Source organism: Desmodus rotundus, chromosome 10 (assembly GCF_022682495.2).
Source record: "Desmodus rotundus isolate HL8 chromosome 10, HLdesRot8A.1, whole genome shotgun sequence".
NCBI lineage: Eukaryota > Metazoa > Chordata > Mammalia > Chiroptera > Phyllostomidae > Desmodus > Desmodus rotundus.
In genome coordinates, this window is record NC_071396.1 from 433204 (window position 1) to 454206 (window position 21003).

A 21003-nucleotide genomic window follows, 5' to 3' on the forward strand; every position below is an offset into this window, starting at 1 on the left:
TTTTTAATTAGAAAAACGAGGCAAATGATTCCTCAGACATGGAGATGTGCATAGGAAGCACTAATAAAATCAGAGCTGGAGCTCTGAAAAGGTGACTTCTCAGCCCCTCACCCGAAGCTCTTTCCAGGCTGATGACACATTTTGGTCTGTCTGCAGGGAAGTCTCGTCTCACTGAATTATGGGGCGGGACTTGGGCTATGACTGCGTACCCTTAGAGTGTGCGGAAAAGCTCAAGAGTGAGGGCCAGAGGCTTTGGGGTGACTTGGGGCTGCATTTCAGCCAATTTAACCTCTCTGACCGTCTCCTGTGAAATGGGGACAGTGGGCCCTGGCTGGTGTGGCTCAGTCAGTTGGGGCATCGTCCTGTGGACTGAAAGGTTGCGGGCTTGGTGACTGACTGGTTGGGGTGCCTTCGAGAAGGCCACTGGTCAACGTCTCTCTCTCTCCCTCTTCCCCGCTCACTAAAAGCAATGGGAAAAAATGTCCTCAAGTGAGGACAAAAAGGCACATGTATGCAAATAAGTAAAATGGGGATAATGGTGCCTTACGAGGCAGGGGTCCTGCGATGATTCAACAGAATAACGTGCACTGAGCATGAGCTTGTGGCCCGAACACAAACTCGTGGGAACATGAGCAGCAGGCAGGAGCTGCGGAACGCACAGCCGGGGCCCACCTCCTGCCTCAGCCCTACCTGCTGGGCGGCCCTGGTGCCTGCGCTTCCTCCTCGATGGGTGACGGTGGTGTGTTGCACTTGGGAGGCTCCCTGTGAGACGCTAACTGGTGTGTGTGCCTAAGGCAGCCAGCTGTCTAACCCACATTCCTTTTCTTGTTCTTCCTTAGTAAGAGAACCATTATATTATCGAGGGCAGCAAGGTACTTGGTTAAAAATCCACATTTTCCAAGGTCTCCCTGGCTGACAGAGGTAGCCAGTGACACATAAGCAGAAAACGAGTACTTTGGGGAACATTCTCAGAGGCATCCTTCTCTGCACATTCCCCCCTTTCTTTCTCCTTCCTGTCTAGAAGACAGTCATGATGGCTGGTACTCTGGCAGCTATTTTGGACCATGAGGCAACCAATGGAAACGACCTAAGCACAGTAAAGTGAAAAGAAGGAGTCTGGATCCTTCAGTGACCTTAGAGCTGTGGGCCAGCCCTGCTTATTTTGGACTTTCTTGAGAAAGGAAAGAAAACAAACACCTTGTCACATGTCAGCCGTTATTACCTGGACTTGCTGCTCCTGTTTGCCTGTTTGACTTCTGGGTGGGCCTGGCCCAATGCTCGGCGCCCAGCAGGGCCCAGCAGAGGCAGCTGTCACTTCCCCCCAGGCCTGGGTCTGAACGGTCAGCCAAGTGGCCTCCCCGAGTGTCTGTTTCCCGAGACTGGGACAGTGTTCACGCGCCTGTGCAGGTGAGTCGCTGTGACAACCCCACACCCTTCTGCGCCCTTACACTGGGCTGTTTTGAACAGGCCGTCCTGTGCCTGCCCCTTCTGGCCAAATGAATGACTACCACGGATTTTCGGGAAAGCAGCTAGAAACTCAGAATGACCCCTCCAGTTCCACCATCAGTGTGTTCTTGCGGCAGTGCTATCGTTGAGTTTCGTTTTCTCTGTGTCAGAAATGAGACCCCGAAAAGGAGTCCCTGAGCCCATACCCACAAGCAAAAAGGTGTCTGCCACACAGAGCCCCGAGCCCCGTTAAAACCACGGCTGCACCCTCTGTGCATTCCTAATGACACTGCCCACCTCCCCAGGTGACCTAGAGTCCAGGAAGACGCGCCCCCAGCACAGGGCTCAGACCCATACACGTCCCTTCCTTCCTGCGGCGTGTCCAGCAACGCACTCCTTGGCTGGGCGTCTCCAGGAGGCTGCAGGTCTGGAACAAGAGCCAGCTTTCCTTCTGGTTTGGTCTGTGTGCCGCCTCCCCACACAGGGTGGTTCCGTGTGTGACCTGCCACAGTGGTGTGACCCTCCAGCTGTAGCCACGACCGGTAAGCTGACGGGGACAGTCAGTCCTCGGTGCCAACCCCTGGGCACAGAACACACGGTGACGACCTTTCAACAAGCGGCTGCTGCCGGTGGGCGACATCACGGTCAAAGCAGCCTCACCAAACGACAGGCGCGCCGCAGAGACTCTCGCGGCTTCCGCAGTGACGCAGCCACTTCAGCTCACATCTCGTGTGTCCAGAGGAGTCAGTGACGACGACCGCAACCGAGGCAGCTCCAAGAAGCCTCACCCGCCGTGCGGTGCAGGTGCGCAGCGTTGGCACTGCCGGGCAGGGTGAGAAGAGCAGGCTGCCACCGGCTGCCTGACAGGTGGAGGGGCCACGACTGGCTGAAACAGAGGGGCGCAGGGGCCACCAGTGCAACCCAGGGGAGCCTGAAACACATACTCGGTGCTCCTCAGGACAGGCGGCTGCCCCCCGCAGCCCCAGAAGGGGCGCAGGACAGAGAGGGCGCGGCACTGGAAGAGGAGAGGCCAGGTGGAGCTGGCTGCTGGCAGCAAGCAGGTGTCTCTCGGTTCCCCAAGGAGGGAGGCAGGAGGAGGACAGGCCATAGGCAACCAGAGAGAGCACATGGTGGGTGAGGCCAGCAAAGGGAGTAACAGGAAACGTGTTAGAGAAACCAATTCCCAATCAAGCCCGAGGTGAACGGCCATGCACCCACCCCGTGTCCGCCTGCTACAGGGCAGCTCTGGGAGGCCGAGTCAGACCCAGAGTCTGGGAGGCTGGCAGCTGAGATTCAAAAGGAGAGCGTGGACAAGAGTCAAGAAGCTCTGCGGAGGAGGTGCGTTGGGGTGGACTTCCAATTTTGAGTCTAGACAGCCGTATGTGTGGGTGACACAGGAAGCTTCCTGTTCCAACGGAATGGGGGTGAGAGCTGCCTCAACTGCAGCCGTCACTTGGGGTAAAAGTTGTAAAATCTATTCCTGACTATGACAGTAATGCAACACCTGAGGAGGTGACCGAAACAAGCTACGAACCCTTCTTCGGAAAAGATGCATCTTCTCGGGCCGTAAACTAGGACGTTCGCCCAAAGACCAGAGCCGACCAGAACCTGGAGAGCGTGCGAGGCTCGCACAGCCGGGCAGCCAGCGTCTGCTCACACTTGCTCTTTAGCCAGTGATGGCACAAGAGCCCTTGCTTTTGAAAAGGTCCTAAGATGTTGTAAAACCAGAAAGGCTTCAGAGTTTCAGGGGAAGAACTGCAGAAACTCCACGTAGGAAGCATGCTCCCCTCCCCCGAGGCGGCTCTTCCTCCTCCGTTTCCTGGTCTCGCCCAGTGGTCTCACGCTGCTCCCTCAGCCAGAGTCCGACACCCCCACCAAAGAACGAGCTGCCAGAGTGTCTCATGGCTGCTGCCTGTCTGGCTGGATCATTAACACCATTTTCTCAGAAAAGGCTTGGACCCAGCTGTGGGCAGTACAGCTGCTTCTACCTGGACTGACGCCTTAGCCTTGGAGACAACGGGGCGCCGGTCTCAAGAAGCTGGGAGCGCGGAGCCTGTGGGAAAGCTGCCGGTAGGCCGGGCACACTGGGCGTGTCTCTCCCCAGGCAGGGATACCGCACACAGCAGCAGCGGCTGTTCCTCTTACAGCAGGTTCCAATACTAACTAGCAGACCAGACTCTTCCCATCAGGTAGAAACTTTGACCCCAAGCACAGTCTACGGTCAAAGCCACCTCCGGCTGAGGGTGCAGCACCGAGGGGCAGCTGAGAGTGAGCAGGGGGAAGTGAGGGTTCGGGGGGAAGTGAGCGGTGAGGCCAGACTCTCCCACCTCTCGGCAGAGGTCACTGTGAAGGACTGAGCAAGCACGTCGCAGAGCTTCGCGGCCCTGGCAAAGGCACTGTGCTGGCTGGCACGCGGCAGAGAAGGAGACTGCAGAAGAGGGACACAGGTGAGGAGAGGAAGGGAAACCCATGTACCTTCTCCGCACTGAGCTTGCGAGTTTCTCATCTCGATGGATCTGAGGGCCATTAAAGTCATAAAAGAAACAACTCAAGCCCCTAAGTTAACACGCTTCCGCGTGAAACCGCCGCAGTGCAACGCAAAGCCGGCCTTTCCCACCCCTCACCACCCTGCAGGGCCCGCCTCCTCCCTCCAAGCACAGCTTGAGAGGACGGGGTGGCATCTCAGGCCACGGGCCTGCGCAGTGTCCCTGGGGGCAGGTCCACTGGGCGGCTTGACAGGACCAAGAGGGTGGGTGTGAGTTCCTGTCTGTCTGTGGTGAGAGTTTGGAATTAGCTTACTTTAAATCAGTTAAGAAAATTCATTAATTTTAATTTCAAGTCAGTCAACTGTCACTCCCACGAAATCTAAAAGTACTTCCCTTCCTGACTCGTCCTGTGCTGCTCGTTGGCCATAAAGGGCGTGCAGTTGCGACCCCACACCCACAGCCAGAGTGGGTCTCTCGCTTCTGCCCAGGAAACTCGTACCTTTTCAGGTAGGTTGACACGTAGGTGGAAGGGGCAACTGTCTGCGGTGCCTCACTCCCCTTAGCGTCGTCCCTCCGCAGCTGCCGGGCATACGAGCCACTCCTCACCAGGTTGGCAGCCGACTCTCTGCGAGGCGGGAAAGAAAGCCAAGCCAAACGCTGGCCTCTGCCGCGGCTGGCACCCACGGCACACGCCCACTGCAGGGAGCTGGGGAGGCAGGCTGTGTGCGGCTGAGGGGCGGGCACACAGGCTGTGCTCTCGGCCTGGCGCCCGTTTGCGTGCGGGTGGAGGGCGAGCGAGGGCTCACTGCCACGAGCGCCAACCCTTCCTGTGAGAAGGCGCGCTCCTGCTCCCCGCACCACAGCTTAGCCGCTCCTCCCCAGGAGGCAGGGAAGGGCACATGGGGCGGAGCAGGAAGAGGCCGCAGGGAAGAGCACAGAGGAGGGCCTTCTGTGGCCTCGTGCGCCTCACAGATGGGAGCCTCCCAGGAAAGGGCTGGGGTGGCGTTTCTGAGGCCTTTGCTCGAAGTCGTGGCTCCAGACGGGTCCTCCTGGGACCCACACAGGCACCGTCACCACGCACGCTGCTGGAGGGGCGGCTACAGTCCAGCAGGTTGTGGGGGGTCGAGAGCCCGACTTTCTGACGGAGGCCCGGGGGTGCCCGGGGGGACTGCGCCCGAGAGCCAGGGGCCAGGTCGGGTTCCACTACTCGGCTCAGGGAGGCTCCATTCGAACTGAGGCGGCAGCCTAAAGTTTTACTCCTGACATTCAGAAGCTGACGGAGCTCACACGGCAATCCTGGGAGTGGCAGACCGCCCTGGGGCAGGCCTGTGCTGGGCGTGAGGGACTTGGGAAGCTGGAGCCCCCGCCGCCCAGCAGCGGCCCTGGGCAGGCCCAGAGGGGTAGGGGGGACCCTGCGGAAGCGGCCGTGCTGTTACCTGTTCTCCTTCTCCTCGGCATCACGAGCGCTGCCGAGCCTCCGGGGTGCCAGTGAGCTCAGGTAGCTTCTGCCATCTCTGTCCTGTGAGACCAAGACGGGTGAGGCCCAGGCAGCGGCCACGCATGCAGGCCGCAGAACACGCACCCGCAGACCCTCACGTCCAGCCTCAGTCCCGACTGCGCGGGCGTGTGGCTGCAAAGGGCTGGCTCTCACAGGCTCACGTCTAGGTTTCTGCCACGAAGCACTGGTACGCAGGGAAATGACCTTCCTGGGAGAAGCCAGGAGGACCCACAGACGCAGCAGCTGAGACAGAACGGGCCGCCTGCCCCTTCCCAGCCTGAGGGACCACTGCGGGTGCCTGGCGGCACAGCACTGACAGCGAGGAGCGGACGGACACGCTGACAAGTGGCTAGTGCAGTCGGCTGGCCCCAGCCCCGTGTGAGAAGGCGGGACACAGACCCTCTTCCTCCGCATGGCTCTGCCTGCGTGCAGCCACGTGGAAGGCCCGGCTGAGGGGCCTGGCCCCAAACAGGGCAAGCACAAACTGCTGGTGCTGCTTCAGGGACCTGTGGGCCCTGCCCAAGTGCTCACACTTCTCACGCATTCTCTGCCCTCGGTAAGGAGGACAGGGAGGGAGGAACACAGGCAGGCCAAAGAAAAGGGTTTTCTCTTTTCGCCAAGTGAACAACAGCACGGGAACACCCCCCCGACCGCACTGTGCGCATGCCTGGCTCCAGAGTCCAGTTGGGTCCAGGCAACTCCTGTGCTAGTGCCAACCAAGAAGTTCTCGGAAGGAAACTGCCCGCCCCCCACCCCTACCCCGTACCTTGTCCCTGTTGTCCAGGAGGGTGGAGACCCGAGGGCTGGACGCTGAGCGGCAGAGGGTGGAGCTCCGGTCCCTCGCAGCCTCCCGGGCGTCGACCGCTGCACTCAGCATGTTGTGGCTGCCAGTCTTTCTGAGGCCCAGGCGCCAGGAAGAAGGGGACTCGTCTTTGGGCTCCTCCAGCTTGTTGAAAAGGTTGGAGAGCTGTGGGGCGGAAGCAAGCAGAAGGGAGAGGACGGGCTCAGGGCCTCCTCGCAGCCCCTCTGCCTCTGCGTACCACAGCCCAGCGAGGCCACGTAGGCTCTCGGCTGCCTTTGCCCACGAGCCTCAGACTCTCACACAGCTGCCCCATCCAGGGTGCCCTGGGCAAGCAGACCCCCTCTCATCCCTGGGCAGCCAGTGCCGAGCTTGGGCACACGAGACCCATCATACCTCCTCTCTCGACTCACTGTGTCACTGGGAATAGGACACTTGTCCAGGTCTCCGCATGCCCATCTGGAGGACGGGGTGAGCCCACACCCCCTCACACCATGTGGGGAGCCCTGGAGCCCATGCCCATGTGTGTGCGGGGCCCTGAGAGAAGCCTGGGACCCAGTGTGGTCGCTGGTGGAAATCCGAAAGGCCCCGTACTCCAGCTCCAACCTCATTTCAGGAACACTGCTGTGTCTCAGTGAGCACTGTCTCCCAGAGGAGCACGTCACCCCCACAGAGCGAGCACGGGAAGGGTGCGCCCTGCCCTCTGTCACGTCGCTTTGCCAGGAACCACAGAAACGCCAGTCTCGGCACCCAGGCCGCCGAGGGCCCACAGGGTCTGCAGACACCAGCCACCATCTCCGCCTGGTCCTGGTCCCGTCCCAGGCCACCTTCCGGGTAGGACGGTGATGGTGCGACAGAGATGCAGAGTCCCGAGTCTCACACCCCACCCATCTCCTCTCTTTGCTGGTCACAGGCATGGACCCCTGCCGGCTCTGGAGGCCAGACTGAGGGGCAGATGCCCTTTGCAGCATCATTTCAGCAAAGTGGAGTAAGAGTAGATGTGACCTTGTACTTTTTAAATTTAGTTTTTCTTTACAAAGTGGGCGTCTGGTAACACCCTGAGCAGTGGGAGGGCCAAGGCTTCCTTGAGTGACAGGGTAAGGCTACGCCTGTCATAGCCATGCCCCTGGAGGAAGTAAAGCCCGCACCAGGCACCAGGCCTGGGCCTCCACCTGGACACCGCCAGAACCCCGCCTTTCCAACCCAGAGGTCCTGGGAAGGCTGGGAAGTCCGTGTCCAGCCAGGCACCGGGCTTCCGGTGGCTGCGCTCCGGAGAACTCAGACCCCTTCTCCGGCCCGAAGCTAGGCTCACGCATCGGGCAGGGCCGCCCTTGCCCGCCTGGCCCAGGCAGTGCTGCTGCTCTGCCCATGGGCTCCTTCCACCTGGGCTCTCTGCCTACCGTACACGAGAGACGGGACTTAAGGAAGTAAACTGAAGCAAGAGTAAGACAGGGAGAGCAACCCTCCTAACAGTCACTCCTGGACACTGACGGCCTCCCGGCCGACTCAAGCTTCGCGGACACTTCCCTTCAGACATGGAGAGGACGGGTCGTGGATTTGTTTTTGGTCCCAGGCTACTAAATACATCCATCCTGTGTTATCTAAACACACGGTAGGCAAAGTCGTCTGGTGATAGTTCTACAGCTTTTGAGGGCACTGTTACGGAGGCAGTATTTGAGTCCCTCCCACTCCCAGACCCTTGTGCTGAAGCCCTAACCCCGACGGGACCACATTTGGAGATGAAGTGGTCATCTCTGAGCCAGAAAGGGGGTCCTCACGAGGAATGGTACTCGCTGGCCCTCTGAGCCGTGGACCTCCTGCATCCAGAGTCCAGAGCCGAGAAATAAATTTCCACTGTTTAAAGGCGCCTGTCTGTGGTGTTTGTGAGGACAGCCTGAGCAGACTCAGACAGGAAAGAATATCTTCATTGTTTTGAAGAATGTATTCTTAAGACCTTTCTAATTGTATGCTACTGCAGTGAGGAAACATAATATCCAAATTAATTCCCAAACACTCACCTTTCGGGATGAGGAGGCAGAGGTGTTCTGGGGTGGTACTGGGACGGGCTCCTCCGCACGGCCCTTGCTTTCTGAGCTGGAGTGGTTGATCATAGCCTCTGGCCTTTGATCTGTCATTTGAGACACGGGAAGCACAAGAGCACAGTGAGACGCCTGCCTGTGTGTGCACGCGCCCTCCTGCTGACTCAAAGATCAGCCCACGCCCCAGGCAGACGGGGGCACGTGCCCTTGACCTCCAGTGGCCAGGAGAGAGACTCGGGGCTGCGGCTGTCCTGGTGGCTCCAACTGCAACTCGCCCACGTGTAACTGACAATGTCCTCCACATTATGTATCAAGTTCAAGTTCTCCAGTGGGCACAGCCAGTCCTTACAGTGGGCAGTGCCAGGAAGGTCCGCTGGGGGCACGGGGGGAGCACCCACAGTCTGCACTGCAGACGGGCGGGCGGAGTGGGGAGGGTGGTGCCTGGGCCCAGAACAGGGCTGTGGAGGGACCTGAGTGGATGGGGCAGGGACACTGGACAGCAGGCAGGAGCACGCCTCACGGCCATGCGCGCACTCGGTGCGCTGTAAACACAGAACAGGACAGTGTGCAGGGGTCTGAGGGGTGCTGCGCTAGCATGTTCAGAGCGAGCTGTGCCCGCTTACCAGAAATTCAAGTCTCGGTGAATGGATGATGCCCTAACACTGCAGCTTAACGGTACCGGTGTTCTCGCTAGAGCCACTGGCCTCCCACTTCCTTGGATGACAGTCCTGAGCCCACAGACGGAAACATGAGGAAAGGCAGTGCTGTCCCTTCGTGGGGAGAAACGGGGCAGTGAACCCGGACCTCAGAGGAGTGGGGCCCAAAAAGCAGAAGGAACTAATGCCTTCACTGTGGGCCCTGCCACGGCCATGTTCAGGGAACACAGATGCCACCATGAACTCGTGCCCAGCACCACCCCCCAGTCCCCCAGCTGGTGGCCACTGCAGGCACCGACCGAGTGTCCTCAGCTAGACCCAGGGACCTGAGGCCGGAACAGGTGCCCCTCACACAGGGCTCCTTTGTGCGCCTTGCCCTGTGGCTGCAGGACAGCGGTTCCAAGTCAGCTCGGGGCTTTCAGCACCGAGTTCTTGCTCGAGGTTCGACTCGCCTATGAACACAGAGCTCAGTGCCCTGCGCCCTCTCAGCTTCCACGACCTTGGCTCTCTGACAGGCGGGGCTTGCCCTGCGCCCAGAACACAGGGTCCAAGCGGGAGCATCTGCATTACCTGCCTCCTTCTCAGCCTCGGACTCCGAGGCTTCGTCTTCGCCCTCCTCCTCTGAGCTGGAGCTGCTGGATTCCTTGCTTTCTTCCTCCGTTTCACGGGACTTGGGCGTCTCCTCCTCGTAGAGCATCTTCTCTTTGCTAAGACAAGAGAGCAGTCTGAGTGTGATGGAGAAAGGACGGGCATTCCTTCGGTGCACTGACAGTCGGGGGTCGGCAGGGCGAGGCTACAGGCCTGCATTCGAGTCCTTCTCGGCACCTGAGTCCCGAGTCTGCCTCTGCAGACCGAGCTACCACTGGACCGCAGAGTGTGACTGCAGTAGCTCTCGCCTGTTCAGTACAGAACGGGGAAGGCTGTGAATCTCGGCGCTGATACGGCAGGTAAATAGACGTCACGTAACAACATCTGCACCTGCTGTGACCCGCCGGGACCCTGCTGGCTTAGGGGCAGTGGGCCCTGAGCTCGTGGAACGTCCCACTAGGGAGGCAGCTGGGACTCAGGCCCCTGAAGCCGGGGAGCAGGAAGTGCTGCACAAGGTCGATTCATTCCTAAACTCCAAACACACCCACCCCCTCGAGTCTCCCCATATATCTGCGCCCCTCCCTGCCCTCAAACACTCCCACGTGTTTGAAGATCATTTGGCTAAAACGAAGTTTTTATCGCATAAATCCTCATGCAAAGTGGGTCGCATGCATTCGCCCCGAACGTCTTACTTCTTAAAGAGTCCACTCTGCAACCTGCTGCTCAGGTCTGACTCAATGAGCTTATTCTGCGTCTCCTTTTCACTCCGAAGCTGGAAAATGAGACGGTTGGTTGGCACGGATCAGCGGAGACGAGAACTCAAAAGGGCCCCGTCCTTCTCGGGAGCATGAGGTCAACGCCAAGGAGGGGAGAGAGCTCTGGTTCGCACTCACTCATTCTCCAGAGCCCAAGGGTCACTACTGATCTTCTGTTGTTTCTAACCTCTAGCTGCTCGAAGCCTTGCTCACAATGAGTGAACTTTATCAACACGGCTCCTGGGACTTTCCTCCCCACTGGCTGCTGACGGTCTCCAAGGGACCAGCAGCCCTCCCCGAATGCAGACGTAACTGAAGCCCATGGCCGAGCGGCCTGGGTGGGCCGAGACAGCGGGACAGCTTCGCAGCCCAGCAGACTCACCACACTCTGCTTCTTCTGCAGCATCTCCAGGTGCTCCACAAGGCCCTCATCGGCCACATCAAACGGGGTCTGGCCCTGGCGGAGGGAGAGAGGGACACCGTGGCCACGTGCCTCCCTCAGAGCACTTGCCGGCATTCACTCTGCAGCCCGACTCCAGCCACAGCGGCTTCCCCAGCACGCCAGCTCTGGGCTACAACAAAGCCTTCCTCTACCCCCGAGACAGTGAGCCCTTGCGGGGAGTCTGATGTTTAGTAAAACAGCACTGAGACCATGACCACATCATTCGAATGCTCACTGCCTCGCCGCCAATAACCAACCACGTGCAGTCTCCCCCGGGCCTGTTGCTCGGTGGCCCTCGTCACTATGGTAAACACGACAGAGGCCTCGGGAGGCCAGCATATGTGCGCACCACGTCACGTCGAGAACCTGACTCCTGGGGAGAAAGAGAAGGGCCGGCTCTGCCAGGGAGCACCTGCACAGGTGAGGGCCCGGCTCAGGAGAGGCCGGAGGGAGGCAGACAAAAGGCTAATCAAGGGCTGTGTCTCTGGACCCTGAAAAATTCCTAGAGGTTCCGCAGACTTAAGGAAGTGAATACGGTAACATGATTTCAAACAAACTCAAGGATCCTTGTCCTTTCAGTGTTTTAAAGTGACTGAATGTGAATGAAGCTCGGTTATTACAAGTCTTTGAACTAAAAATAAAGCAAAGCCCTGGCCGGGTTTCTCAGTGGGTGGGAGCTGGAGCGTCGTCCCGCAAACCAGAAGGTTCTGGGCTTGCTTCCTGGTTGGGGCACAGGCCTGGGTGGCAGGTCCCTCCTGGGTCGTGGCGTGAATCAGAGGCAGCTGATCGCTGTTCTTCTCCCTCTCTCTCTGACTCCCTCCCTCCATTATCCCCCTAAGATCAACAGGCAGTCCTCAGGTAAGGGCTAAAAACACAATAATAAAAATGAAGTAAAACAGAACCTTCCACACCTCACCACAGACTGAGCCTTAGGCATCGCCAGTGCCCACCCGGCCAGGGGCAGGCGCCGCTCAGCCCTGTTTGTTTGTTCAGGGGCTTCGGCGTCAGCTGGGCCAGAGGCTGGGTTGGTGGCACCTCCCTCACACAGCCAACCCTCCGTGTGGCGAATGGGGAGCACGGGGAGCGGACCGCAGCTGCAGGGCTGCGCCCCTCGTGGGCCTGGACGGGGAGTGTCTGGGGCAGAGACCCCCAGCGCAGGCTCGTGGCCCTTGTGGAGGCCAGGCGTGCTCACCAGCTTGTTCCTGGCATCCATGTTGCAGAGGGCCTCCGCCAGGATGGAGCACGCCTCCTTCACCCCCCAGTGCGCAGCAGCGTGCAGGGGCGTCCAGCCGTCGTGGTCCCGCACGTCCAGGTCACAGCCGGCCTGGACCAGCAGTCTGAGGGGAGAGCCCGCTAGGACCTTTACACCCCGCTGCGGTTTCCCGCCGGAGACCCTGCCCCTAACAAAGCCCTGGGGTTGAGGTCTCCCTGCCCCTAAGGCCCAGCTCAGGGTTCTGTTACCACACAGGGAGCCAGTCTGCCCCCCGAAGGCAGCGTGGGACTCCCCAAGCACAGCCGGGGGCCTGCAGAGGCGCTACGCGAGGTGTGCACCCGCGAGTGAGTAGAGCCTGACTCAATCGGCCACAGCCAGACCTCTGGGGCAGGTGTGCCCTGCTCCCAGCACAGGAGGGACGACGTCTCAGGCACGAACTCAGCTAAGGCTGCTTCCCAGACTGGCTTTCCGGTCGGCCTCTCTGGGACACCCCATGCTTCCAGCAGACCCCTGCCCTTCAGCCCTGTCTCGGAGTCTGCAGGGCTCCTCTCAGACGGCAGCTCTGAGCTGCCTGCACCTGGAGGAGGAGGCCGGTACCCGTCGCCTGCACTGCGGGCCTCCAGACGCATCCCAGGAGGGAGTGAGCGTGACTGCCACACAGCTAGGAGCCTGCTTAATGGGGCCTGACAACCGGGAGCCTGGCAGAGCCAAGAGCTGTGTGCAGCTGCGCGAACTCGCAAAAGTGGAACGGGAGGCAGCAGAACCCCCACCCGCCTGTCCCCACAGCCAGCCAACTCCAGCCGGACACGCCCACCCCAGGTCCGAACCCCTGACCAAGGAGCCCAGGGAACAAATGACCGGTCTCTCCTGCAGGGCCTGTCGGAGAGACTGTAGACGAGGCCACAGGGGCATCAACACTAAGTCCTGGGCTGTGAGAGGCCCCATAAGGTCCCCTTCGTGGCCAGTCTGCCAACAGACCCACCAGTGAGGAGCTGGAGGGACAGCGGGGCTGCGAGCTGCCCCCGGGGGGGAGCTAGCAAACCTGAGGGAAGGCTGCGTGGTCCAGGGAAGCAGCCAAAGAAACGCAGCAAACCTCACCCCCTGCTCTAAAGGCCCAGCACGTCCCGTCCCCGCCTCCCGCCTGCCGGTCGATGGCTGACGCACCTGAGGACCTCGGAGTAGCCCTTGGCGGCAGCCACATGCAGCGCGGTGGCCCCTGAGCGAGCCTGCCTGGTGTCCTGGGTCATCCCACTGTTGAGCCACTGCCTGGAGTCCTGCAGCATCCGCTGCTCCTCCTCCTTCCGCGCCTGCTCCAGGTCGACCCCTGTGGGGGCCACACCAGCCACAGCATCACCACACAGAAGGGCCACAGAGTGCGTTCCAGCTAGCACCAGGGCCCTGAGAGCCCAGGACTGCCCAGGGAAGTGGGCAGTAACCCCTTAGCCCCACTGCACACAAGGCCACACGAGGGAAGGCAGGAGAAGCCGGCGTTTGCTGCCCTGGCACAGAGATCGGCACATTTCTGTAAAGGCCAGGGACGAAGTATTTTCAGCTTTGGATAGTCGGCAAACACGGGGATGTGGCCAGAGCTGCCCCCTCCTACCAGCCCACACCGGGAAAGGCCACTGCAGCCACACCCTTGAGTGAGTGCGACCGTGGGTGAGGCGGGTGGACAGGAGACTAAACGTCACGACTGCTGACGTCCCCAGAGTCTCGCGTCCCTCCTGGCAGGCTTCCCTGCTGTCTGTGAGGAGCTGCTGCCATGCACACACCAGATCCCGTCCAGGGGCAACAGCCGCTCCCTGCGCTGCCACGTCGGGGCCCCTCCCGGGGCTGAGGGTTACCTTGCTTCTTCACTTGCTCCAGAAGAAGGTCCTTCATGGCAGGTTCTTCCGCAAGGTCAGAGGGCACCTCGCCTTCGCTGTTGACAACACCCACGCTGGCTCCATGGGTAAGGAAGTACCTGCGCAGATGCGATCACAGCCGACACTGTCTGTCACTCCGATGCATTTGCACGCATGCACCTGAGGCTCAATGCAGAGCAAGGCCAGGCTACGAAATGAGGCTCCCGTGCACTGGGAAATTTTCTTAAGTCACAGAGGGAGCGAGTGGCAGAGGTCATGGGCCCGGCCTTTTGACTTCACACCTGGCTCATCTTTTCACAAGATCAGGTTACTCTGGGCCAGTGAGACTCCCTGGCACACTGGGGGCTTTGGTAATTGCTCGGAAGTCTTTAACATAGGAGAGCTACTGAAGCTGGACTTCGCCCATCACCAAGTTAGTAAACACGCACCAGCGCCTGAAGGCTTTAAGAGGCCGTGTTTTAGACCCAGTAGATTTTGTTTTTATTTTTATTTTTTAAAGATTTTATTTATTTATTTTTAGAAAGGGGAAAGGAAGGAGAAAGTGAGGGAGAGAAACATCAATCTGTGGTTGCCTCTTGCACACCCCCTATGGGGGACCTGGCCCACAACCCAGGCATGTGCCCTGACTGGGAATTGAACTCGTGACCCTCTGATTCACAGGCCCACGCTCAATCCACTAAGCTACCCCAGCCGTGGTTGAGATATTAAAAAGACAAGATATGGCCCCTGGGCCCAAATAGCAGGCGGGAGGAGAAAGAACAGGCCGAGATGAGACAAGAGACTGCGCTTTGCTCTCTCGGGGCTCAGATGGGTGCAGCGGAGCCCGCCAGGGCCTCTGGGGCAGACCAGCAGCCCCGTGTGGCCTTGCTCCTCGTGCCCAGGCCCTCTCGGTCAAGTGAGCCTCCTACCTGCACTCCTTCTGTGGTGCCCGGTGTCTTCGGTGCTGACCCTGCGCTCTCACACACCGCAGCTCCTCCCCTTCACCCCCAGGACCCCTCGGCCACACCTCCCCCTCCCCAGAAAATAAAGGTGTCGATGGTATGCCCAACAGGCACCCAGTAAATGCTTCCGACTGACAGCGCCCCACACTCTGCTAAACTGAGCTGCGTCCTGCTCCCAAACTCGCCCGGCCAGCAGTGGTTCTGGGCCTGCCAGGACAGACCCTGAAAGCCACTCACAGGCAACTGTGGTGTCTCCCTCCCCATGGCCACCACTGTGCCTCCAACACTTTCTCCTTCCTCTCGGCCTCCAGGGCGTGACCTGAACGACACATCCTGACCTCTGCTCAGAGTCCTCCTCCTCCCTGGGGGGTCAGGCTCATGGCACCCGGACCCCGCTGTTGCCTTTTCTGACCTGTTTTGAGGCCCATGGTCCGGACGACTTGGTTCTAGAAAGTACTCTGGATTGCCATGAACCAGAAAGGGATCACTGTTAGGTACGGCTACCTTCCTAAACCATGCTTAGGAAAAAAGTAAAAACCTCTTTAGTTTCACACTTTGCCCTGAGCAAGAATAACAGTCAACCTATGAAATACGTGTACTTCACCCGAGTACCTGTCCAGTTGCCCAGAGGCTGCGAAATCCCATGAGCTCAGTCACTGCTTCCCTCAGAAAACACAGCCTCCTGTGCCCGCTGCCTCCTCACCCGCAGGCAGCCTCTGCGGCTGCGCTTCCAAAGGAGGGAGGGAGCCGCTGAAACGTGCGGCAGATGGAGGACCACCCTGACAGCAACAAACACCCTGGGGACTCAGCGATGTGCAACAGTTACCGATTACTCCTTCCAAGTGAGTCAGCGCCCTGCTTTCGTAACTGTCAACAGAGAGAGATGTGAGTATTTACAAGACAGGAGCTCAGAGCAGAAGAGACTCACTCTGCGATGTTGAGGTAGCCGCAGGAGGCTGCCGCGTGGAGGGGCGTCCAGCCCTCGTTGTCCTGCTGGTTCACGTCGGCTCCGCTCTCCACCAGGAACTTCACCATGTCGAAGTTCTCGTCAATGCAGGCCTGCGGAGGGAAGCCCATCATCACCCCGAGAACCCTCGCTGAGCCCGGCTGCACGCCCCATGCTGCTCTGGGCGCCGGCGAGCAGCAGCCCCGACAATACTCATCCCCCATTCTCGTGTAAGCGTGTGCAGAGCGTGGCTCCTCAGCTCTGCGGTCTGGTGTAAACCCCAGGCGTCTCCCTGCCTCACAGCCTCAGCGGTGAAGCAGGCGGGAGGGTACTTGGACTTATTTATGCCACCAGCTGGACGGTCCGGGACAGAGGGTTCTGGCGCTCTGCCAGCGAGCTTGCTGTCGAGTCACCGCTTTATAAAAGAGCGTGCGCCACGACCCACAGGTTTCCTCCTGAACGGCAGGGCCGCCCGGCAAGCCCAGCTGCGTGAGAAGGGATGAGGTCAGCACTTCAGACACAAGAAACGGACTTTTCTCATGCATTTTTTCCAAAAGATCTTATTATTTATTATTAGAGAAGGGGGAAGACAAGGAGAAAGAGAGGGAAAGGAACATCAGTGTGCGGTTGCCTCTCGCGTGCCCCAGCTGGGAATCGAACCAGCGACCCTTTGATTTGTAGGCCGGCACTCAGTCCACTGAGCCACCCCAGCTGAGGCTCACATTTAGGTTCTGAGTGGCTTCAAACAGCATGGCGAAGCTTGTTTGTGGTTATGGACAATTAGGGACCATAGCTGCCCGTCTCCAAGCAACAGGGGAATGCACAGCTTTCTGGCCAGAGACCTCAGTAACCAGCCTGTCTCAACATGTCTGCAGACAGAAGAGGAGGAGAAGCCTCGTTGATAAAGGCCGTCCATCCTCAGGTGAGATTGCTCGGGACCTAGACACTGAGGAGACTCCTTTGTTTTCGAACTTGTCATTTAATCCCCTCCTTCAAAGAAAAAGCGAAAGCTTTAGCTGAGCAACAAGCATGCAGATCAAACTGACTTCTACAGCAGCAGCAAGGCCGTGGCCCTTCCACTGACCGTGGGCACTCCCACCCCAGAGCCAGCTCCGCCTGCTGAAACAGCAGAGGTCACTGACTTTATCAGACCGCGGCCCTTGGCGGCGGCCGGGTGGAGAGGGTGCACAGCGCCTGGGCCGCACGCCCGCAGCACGAAACTGTCGCTGAGGAAAAGCGCAGGAGCCTCCAACACGGGAGACGGACCAGGCGCTCACTCCGTGGAGTGCTGGTTTCACTCAAACGACCGACAGACAAATTACAGCTGAGACCTGAAAAGGGACGAATCGCACCATTGAGTCGGTGGAAAGGAAACAGGGTTTCCCGCCACTCAAATTTGGGAAACACAGCCACCACCGCAAGCGTGGCACCCTCCCTGCCATGGCTGAGACTTGGGGTCTGAACAGGGTGCACCTGGGAGACCAGCACGGCGGGGTGAGCCCAGGTTTCCCAAACTGCCACGCACACAGTGCTAGAAAAACGTGCATGGGTGAGACTCATCCAGAGTGCAGGTCGGACCTCTGGACCCTAACGTCGCAAAGCAAGGACGAGGCTTCCGACCCTACCTGCCACTGACAGGCGGGACACCACTGCTGCAGGCTCTCGGGCCTAGTCACCTGCCCAAGAAGGGTGTCCACGCTGCCCGGGCGGGCGGTCTGATGCGCCTGCCCTTTCCAAGTGTGTAGCCACATGAGCCCACATGTTCTTTATAGACTTCAATCAAGACCACACATCCAACCAACTGAGTCCAGACGTTAAACGGGGTTTGTAAAAATGTAAAGCAATGCGACTCTCCTCGTTAATTTTTGTGTTTGAAAGGATCGGGCTGGCCCGAAAGTCCGTTACGTTTTTCCGTACGATGGCTGTTTTTCGTACGATTTTCCGTACGAAAGTCCGTTACGTTTTTTCAGTAGGGCTTAGCTGTCTGTCCCTGCATTTGAACACTTCTGTTAGGCTGCATTGTGACAGCTGTCCCATCAGTGTGCACCGAAACAAACTTAACTGAAGTTTGTGCAGCCGTTTTAATGTTGAAGACGGAAGAAAATATGCAATATTTTTGGCATATTATGGTTCATTATTTCAAGAAAGGTAAAAATGCAACTGAAATGCAAAAAATGATTTGTGCAGTGTGGAGAAGGTGCTGTGACTGATCGAACGTGTCACAAGTGCTCTGTGAGGCTTCTTGGTACTATTGACATTTTGGCCACATAATCCTTTGCCATGGGGCTGCCTTATGCATTGGAAGACATTAAGCAGCACCCTGGCCTCTGCCCACTGGAAGCCAAGAGCGGGAGACAGCCGACATACTGAAAACATCCAAAGCAATGAAGTTACTGGTGAAAATACAAATGTGTCTTTTAGGGAAAAAACTAAACAGGCTTTTTGGCTAGCACATGTATAGTTATTTCAGTTAAAACAAGTGATTTATACTATCCTGTAATAGGTTATCCCTATTTTAGATGAATTAATAAGTACATACTAAAAACATCTCAGTAACAACCCCCATGAACAAAAACTCTTGGAGGTTCTGATAAACTTCCAGAGCGCGGGGCGATGCAGAGAACACAGTTTGAGAACCGAGGCCCCCACCAAGCCTGCCACGGCGCACGTTCGGTGATGCGAGCGACTGTTCGGCAGGCAGCGGTCACTGCGGGAAGGTCACTGCGGGAAGACGGCGAGATGAACTGCATGTCCCTCTGTCCGCCCAGCACCAGGGGACGGACTAAAATGGGCTGACTTGATTTATATGAACATGTGATCAGGTAACCCTGGCCACATGCAGCGTCTTTGCTAATTCCTCCCAAACCATCTGACGACTCGACAATTAGTGAGGCTACGGAGCACATCGGCCCAGACTGGGCTCCATGGCAACACATCCCTCCCAGCCGACCCTCTGAGGTCAGTGCCCGCACCAGCCCTTTCCCCGTGAGCAACTCTCGCAGGCCGACCAGCTGTGACAAGCACCCCCACTCACTCTTCACTTCTTTACCACACACAACAGTTGGAACCGTGCCCCCCACCGAGCCCCTGCAAACGGCACGTCTGCCATGGGAGGGTGGGGGGGACTGAGACACGCCGCTGCGGAGTGCCTAGCGAAAGCCTGTCCAGGAAGCCTTTCAAGTGAAGGGAGGAGGGGCTACTTTTCAAAAAGGCACTGAAGGCCAAGGAGAAGAAAGTGTCTGGAGGACAAGCACACCCCGCCCAGGTCACAAGAAACCCCCGGGTCACGAGGGCCCGCGGTGCTGGCGGAAACCGTGTGTCGGCCACTGGACTGGCCGCTCCGTTTCTTTGGCTCTGAAAGAACAGTCTCAAGACTGGGCTGCAGTGGCCACACCCCCACCAGGCGGACTTTTGGAAGCTGCTGTTTCCAAGACCCTTCTCTGCCCTTGGAAGGTGACAGCAGACAAGGGCCAAGGGCCTAAAACAAGCCTGGCTGGTGTGGTGTCCATGGGGACGGCACTCCTCGCTCCCTGTCCCTCTGACTCCTCTTCCTGCCCTCTCTCAGGCTCCTTCCCCCATCAGGGCGTGGGCCTTCCTCCCGTTCAGTTTCATGGCCTTGGGTCCACGGACATCAAATCCTTGTTGCAGCATTTTTATAGGAGTTTCAGAGAACGGCCCCGAGCTGGCCTGACCCGCAAGGCAATCTGGCAGAGTCCCCTCTGCGGTCACCTCAGACACAGGATGGCAGGCGGAGCACCAACCTGTCCCCGGGGGCTCGAGCGCAGGGCAGGCCATGGTGCAGGGCCAGCCCAGCTCCACCGCGCTGACTCTGGGTGAGGGGGGGCCAGAGGCACAGCCAGCCTCCCGGGACTGCAAGGGACAAGAGGAGACAAACTGCAGCGGCAGCCGGTGCCCCCGTGGTTTTCCAGCCAACAGTCTGGCGAATGGGGCTTCCCCTGGCCCACCCTGCTGCCCCCACGCAGAGCCCACAGCAGGGAGGCAGCCGGTCAAAAGGGCCTCTGACTGGGCAAGACCACGGGGTGAGCTGCAGCCTGACGTCAGAACTTCCCTCTGCTGCCCAGCGTCCTGCGAGATCCTGAGTGCAGGGGCCCCGAGGGCGACCCAGCGCGTGCAGTGGCTAAGCTGGAAGACAGCCGCTGCTGGAGAGACCTGTCAACAAAGACGTCTTGTAGCGACCGGTCTGTCCTCCCTTCCTCTGCCTCTGTGGCTCCAGCAGAAGGAATGCGGCCGAAGCCATGGACGAGAACGGAGCGCCCCCGAAAACCTCCTCAGTGAACGGCGATGCTGCCGTGCAGACGCCCCCTGCTCACGCCACCTGCAGCTGCGCTGACTCGGCCACAACGGCAGCGTGGCAGTCACCCAACTTGTCCACACCGCTGCGTCCAGGGCCATGGGCCCCAGCGCCCTGCCCCCACACAAGCTGCACGGACCGCCAGGTGGATGGGCCTTTCCTGCCCCAGAACAGGCAAACGAAGCTAAACAAGGACCTGACGCCCCTCAGGACACAAGTAGACAGTGTCCTTCACCCTGAGCCCAGTGCCCTCTGCTGCGGCTCACGTCCACCTCCTGGAGACACGCAGAATACCACTGCAGGAGCAACCTGTGTGAAGCTCCTTGAGAAAAAAGGGTGGGACTTCATTATTATTTAATTAGGTATTAGAGCCATCAGAAATGTTGCCAGGTAATGGCTTGAGGCTTCCTAAGGTGGGTGTGTTGTGTTTCCCTGGCAACGGGAAGCTCTCTCCATGGAAACGACTGGATCCCTCAACCGCAGGGAGGCCAGCCCAGCTCACTCCGGGACTGCAGAGACGGCCTACTGCACAGAGCCTCCTCCGTTCCCCAAATAGCCTGCAACTGTCACCGCCTCTGAGTGCCACTGGCTTCAGGGGCTGACCTTGCTGCTGTGTCTCAGGACGCTGCTGCGACTCCCTTCCCCAAGAAGCCCAGCTCCAGGGGGGCCAGGGCAGGTGACACGCCTACCTGCCTGGATTCCCATGAGCCTCAGTGACACAAGTGCTGGGTGCCCTGACACTCAGAGCCATCCCCAGTCCACACCTCCCACTATCTGATCCTGTATCCTCCCCAAATCCACGCAGCTCAACAACAGCAACAACTTGTACAGGACTTCTATAACTTAAAATTCGCATGCTCCCCCAATTACACACTTTCAACTTTATGTTGAAAAGCCTGAATGCTCACAAATACTGTATTTTCTTTCATTTATCAGCCACACACCAAATCCCTGTAGCACCTATGAACTTCTCGAGTCACCGCTGTGCACGCTGGTGCAACCCGAACCCTGCAGCAG

General features: G+C 58.8%; 1 protein-coding gene across 14 annotated transcripts in view; it reads right to left on the reverse strand.

The window, feature by feature from the left end:
• PPP1R12B (protein phosphatase 1 regulatory subunit 12B) overlaps window positions 1-21003 on the reverse strand; it is an 84098-nt gene that overhangs the window by 48062 nt on the left and 15033 nt on the right. For 11 of the 14 annotated variants that reach the window (XR_008425395.2, XM_053913312.1, XM_053913311.1 and 8 more), the window contains exons 2-12: window positions 15657-15787; window positions 13767-13885; window positions 13087-13246; window positions 11902-12046; window positions 10650-10724; window positions 10205-10284; window positions 9495-9631; window positions 8248-8357; window positions 6197-6397; window positions 5369-5451; window positions 4432-4557 (exon numbers count right to left, since the gene is read on the reverse strand). Coding sequence is in view for 11 of the 14 variants with exons in the window: in XM_053913312.1 (XP_053769287.1) it covers window positions 4432-4557; window positions 5369-5451; window positions 6197-6397; window positions 8248-8357; window positions 9495-9631; window positions 10205-10284; window positions 10650-10724; window positions 11902-12046; window positions 13087-13246; window positions 13767-13885; window positions 15657-15787 (1367 nt within the window). In the remaining 3 variants the exon portion in view is untranslated. Of the gene's footprint in view, window positions 1-1222; window positions 2267-3921; window positions 3963-4431; window positions 4558-5368; window positions 5452-6196; window positions 6398-8247; window positions 8358-9494; window positions 9632-10204; window positions 10285-10649; window positions 10725-11901; window positions 12047-13086; window positions 13247-13766; window positions 13886-15656; window positions 15788-21003 lie in introns of those variants that run through there. The other 3 variants (XR_008425396.1, XM_053913319.1, XR_008425397.1) reach the window with 3 other exon arrangements.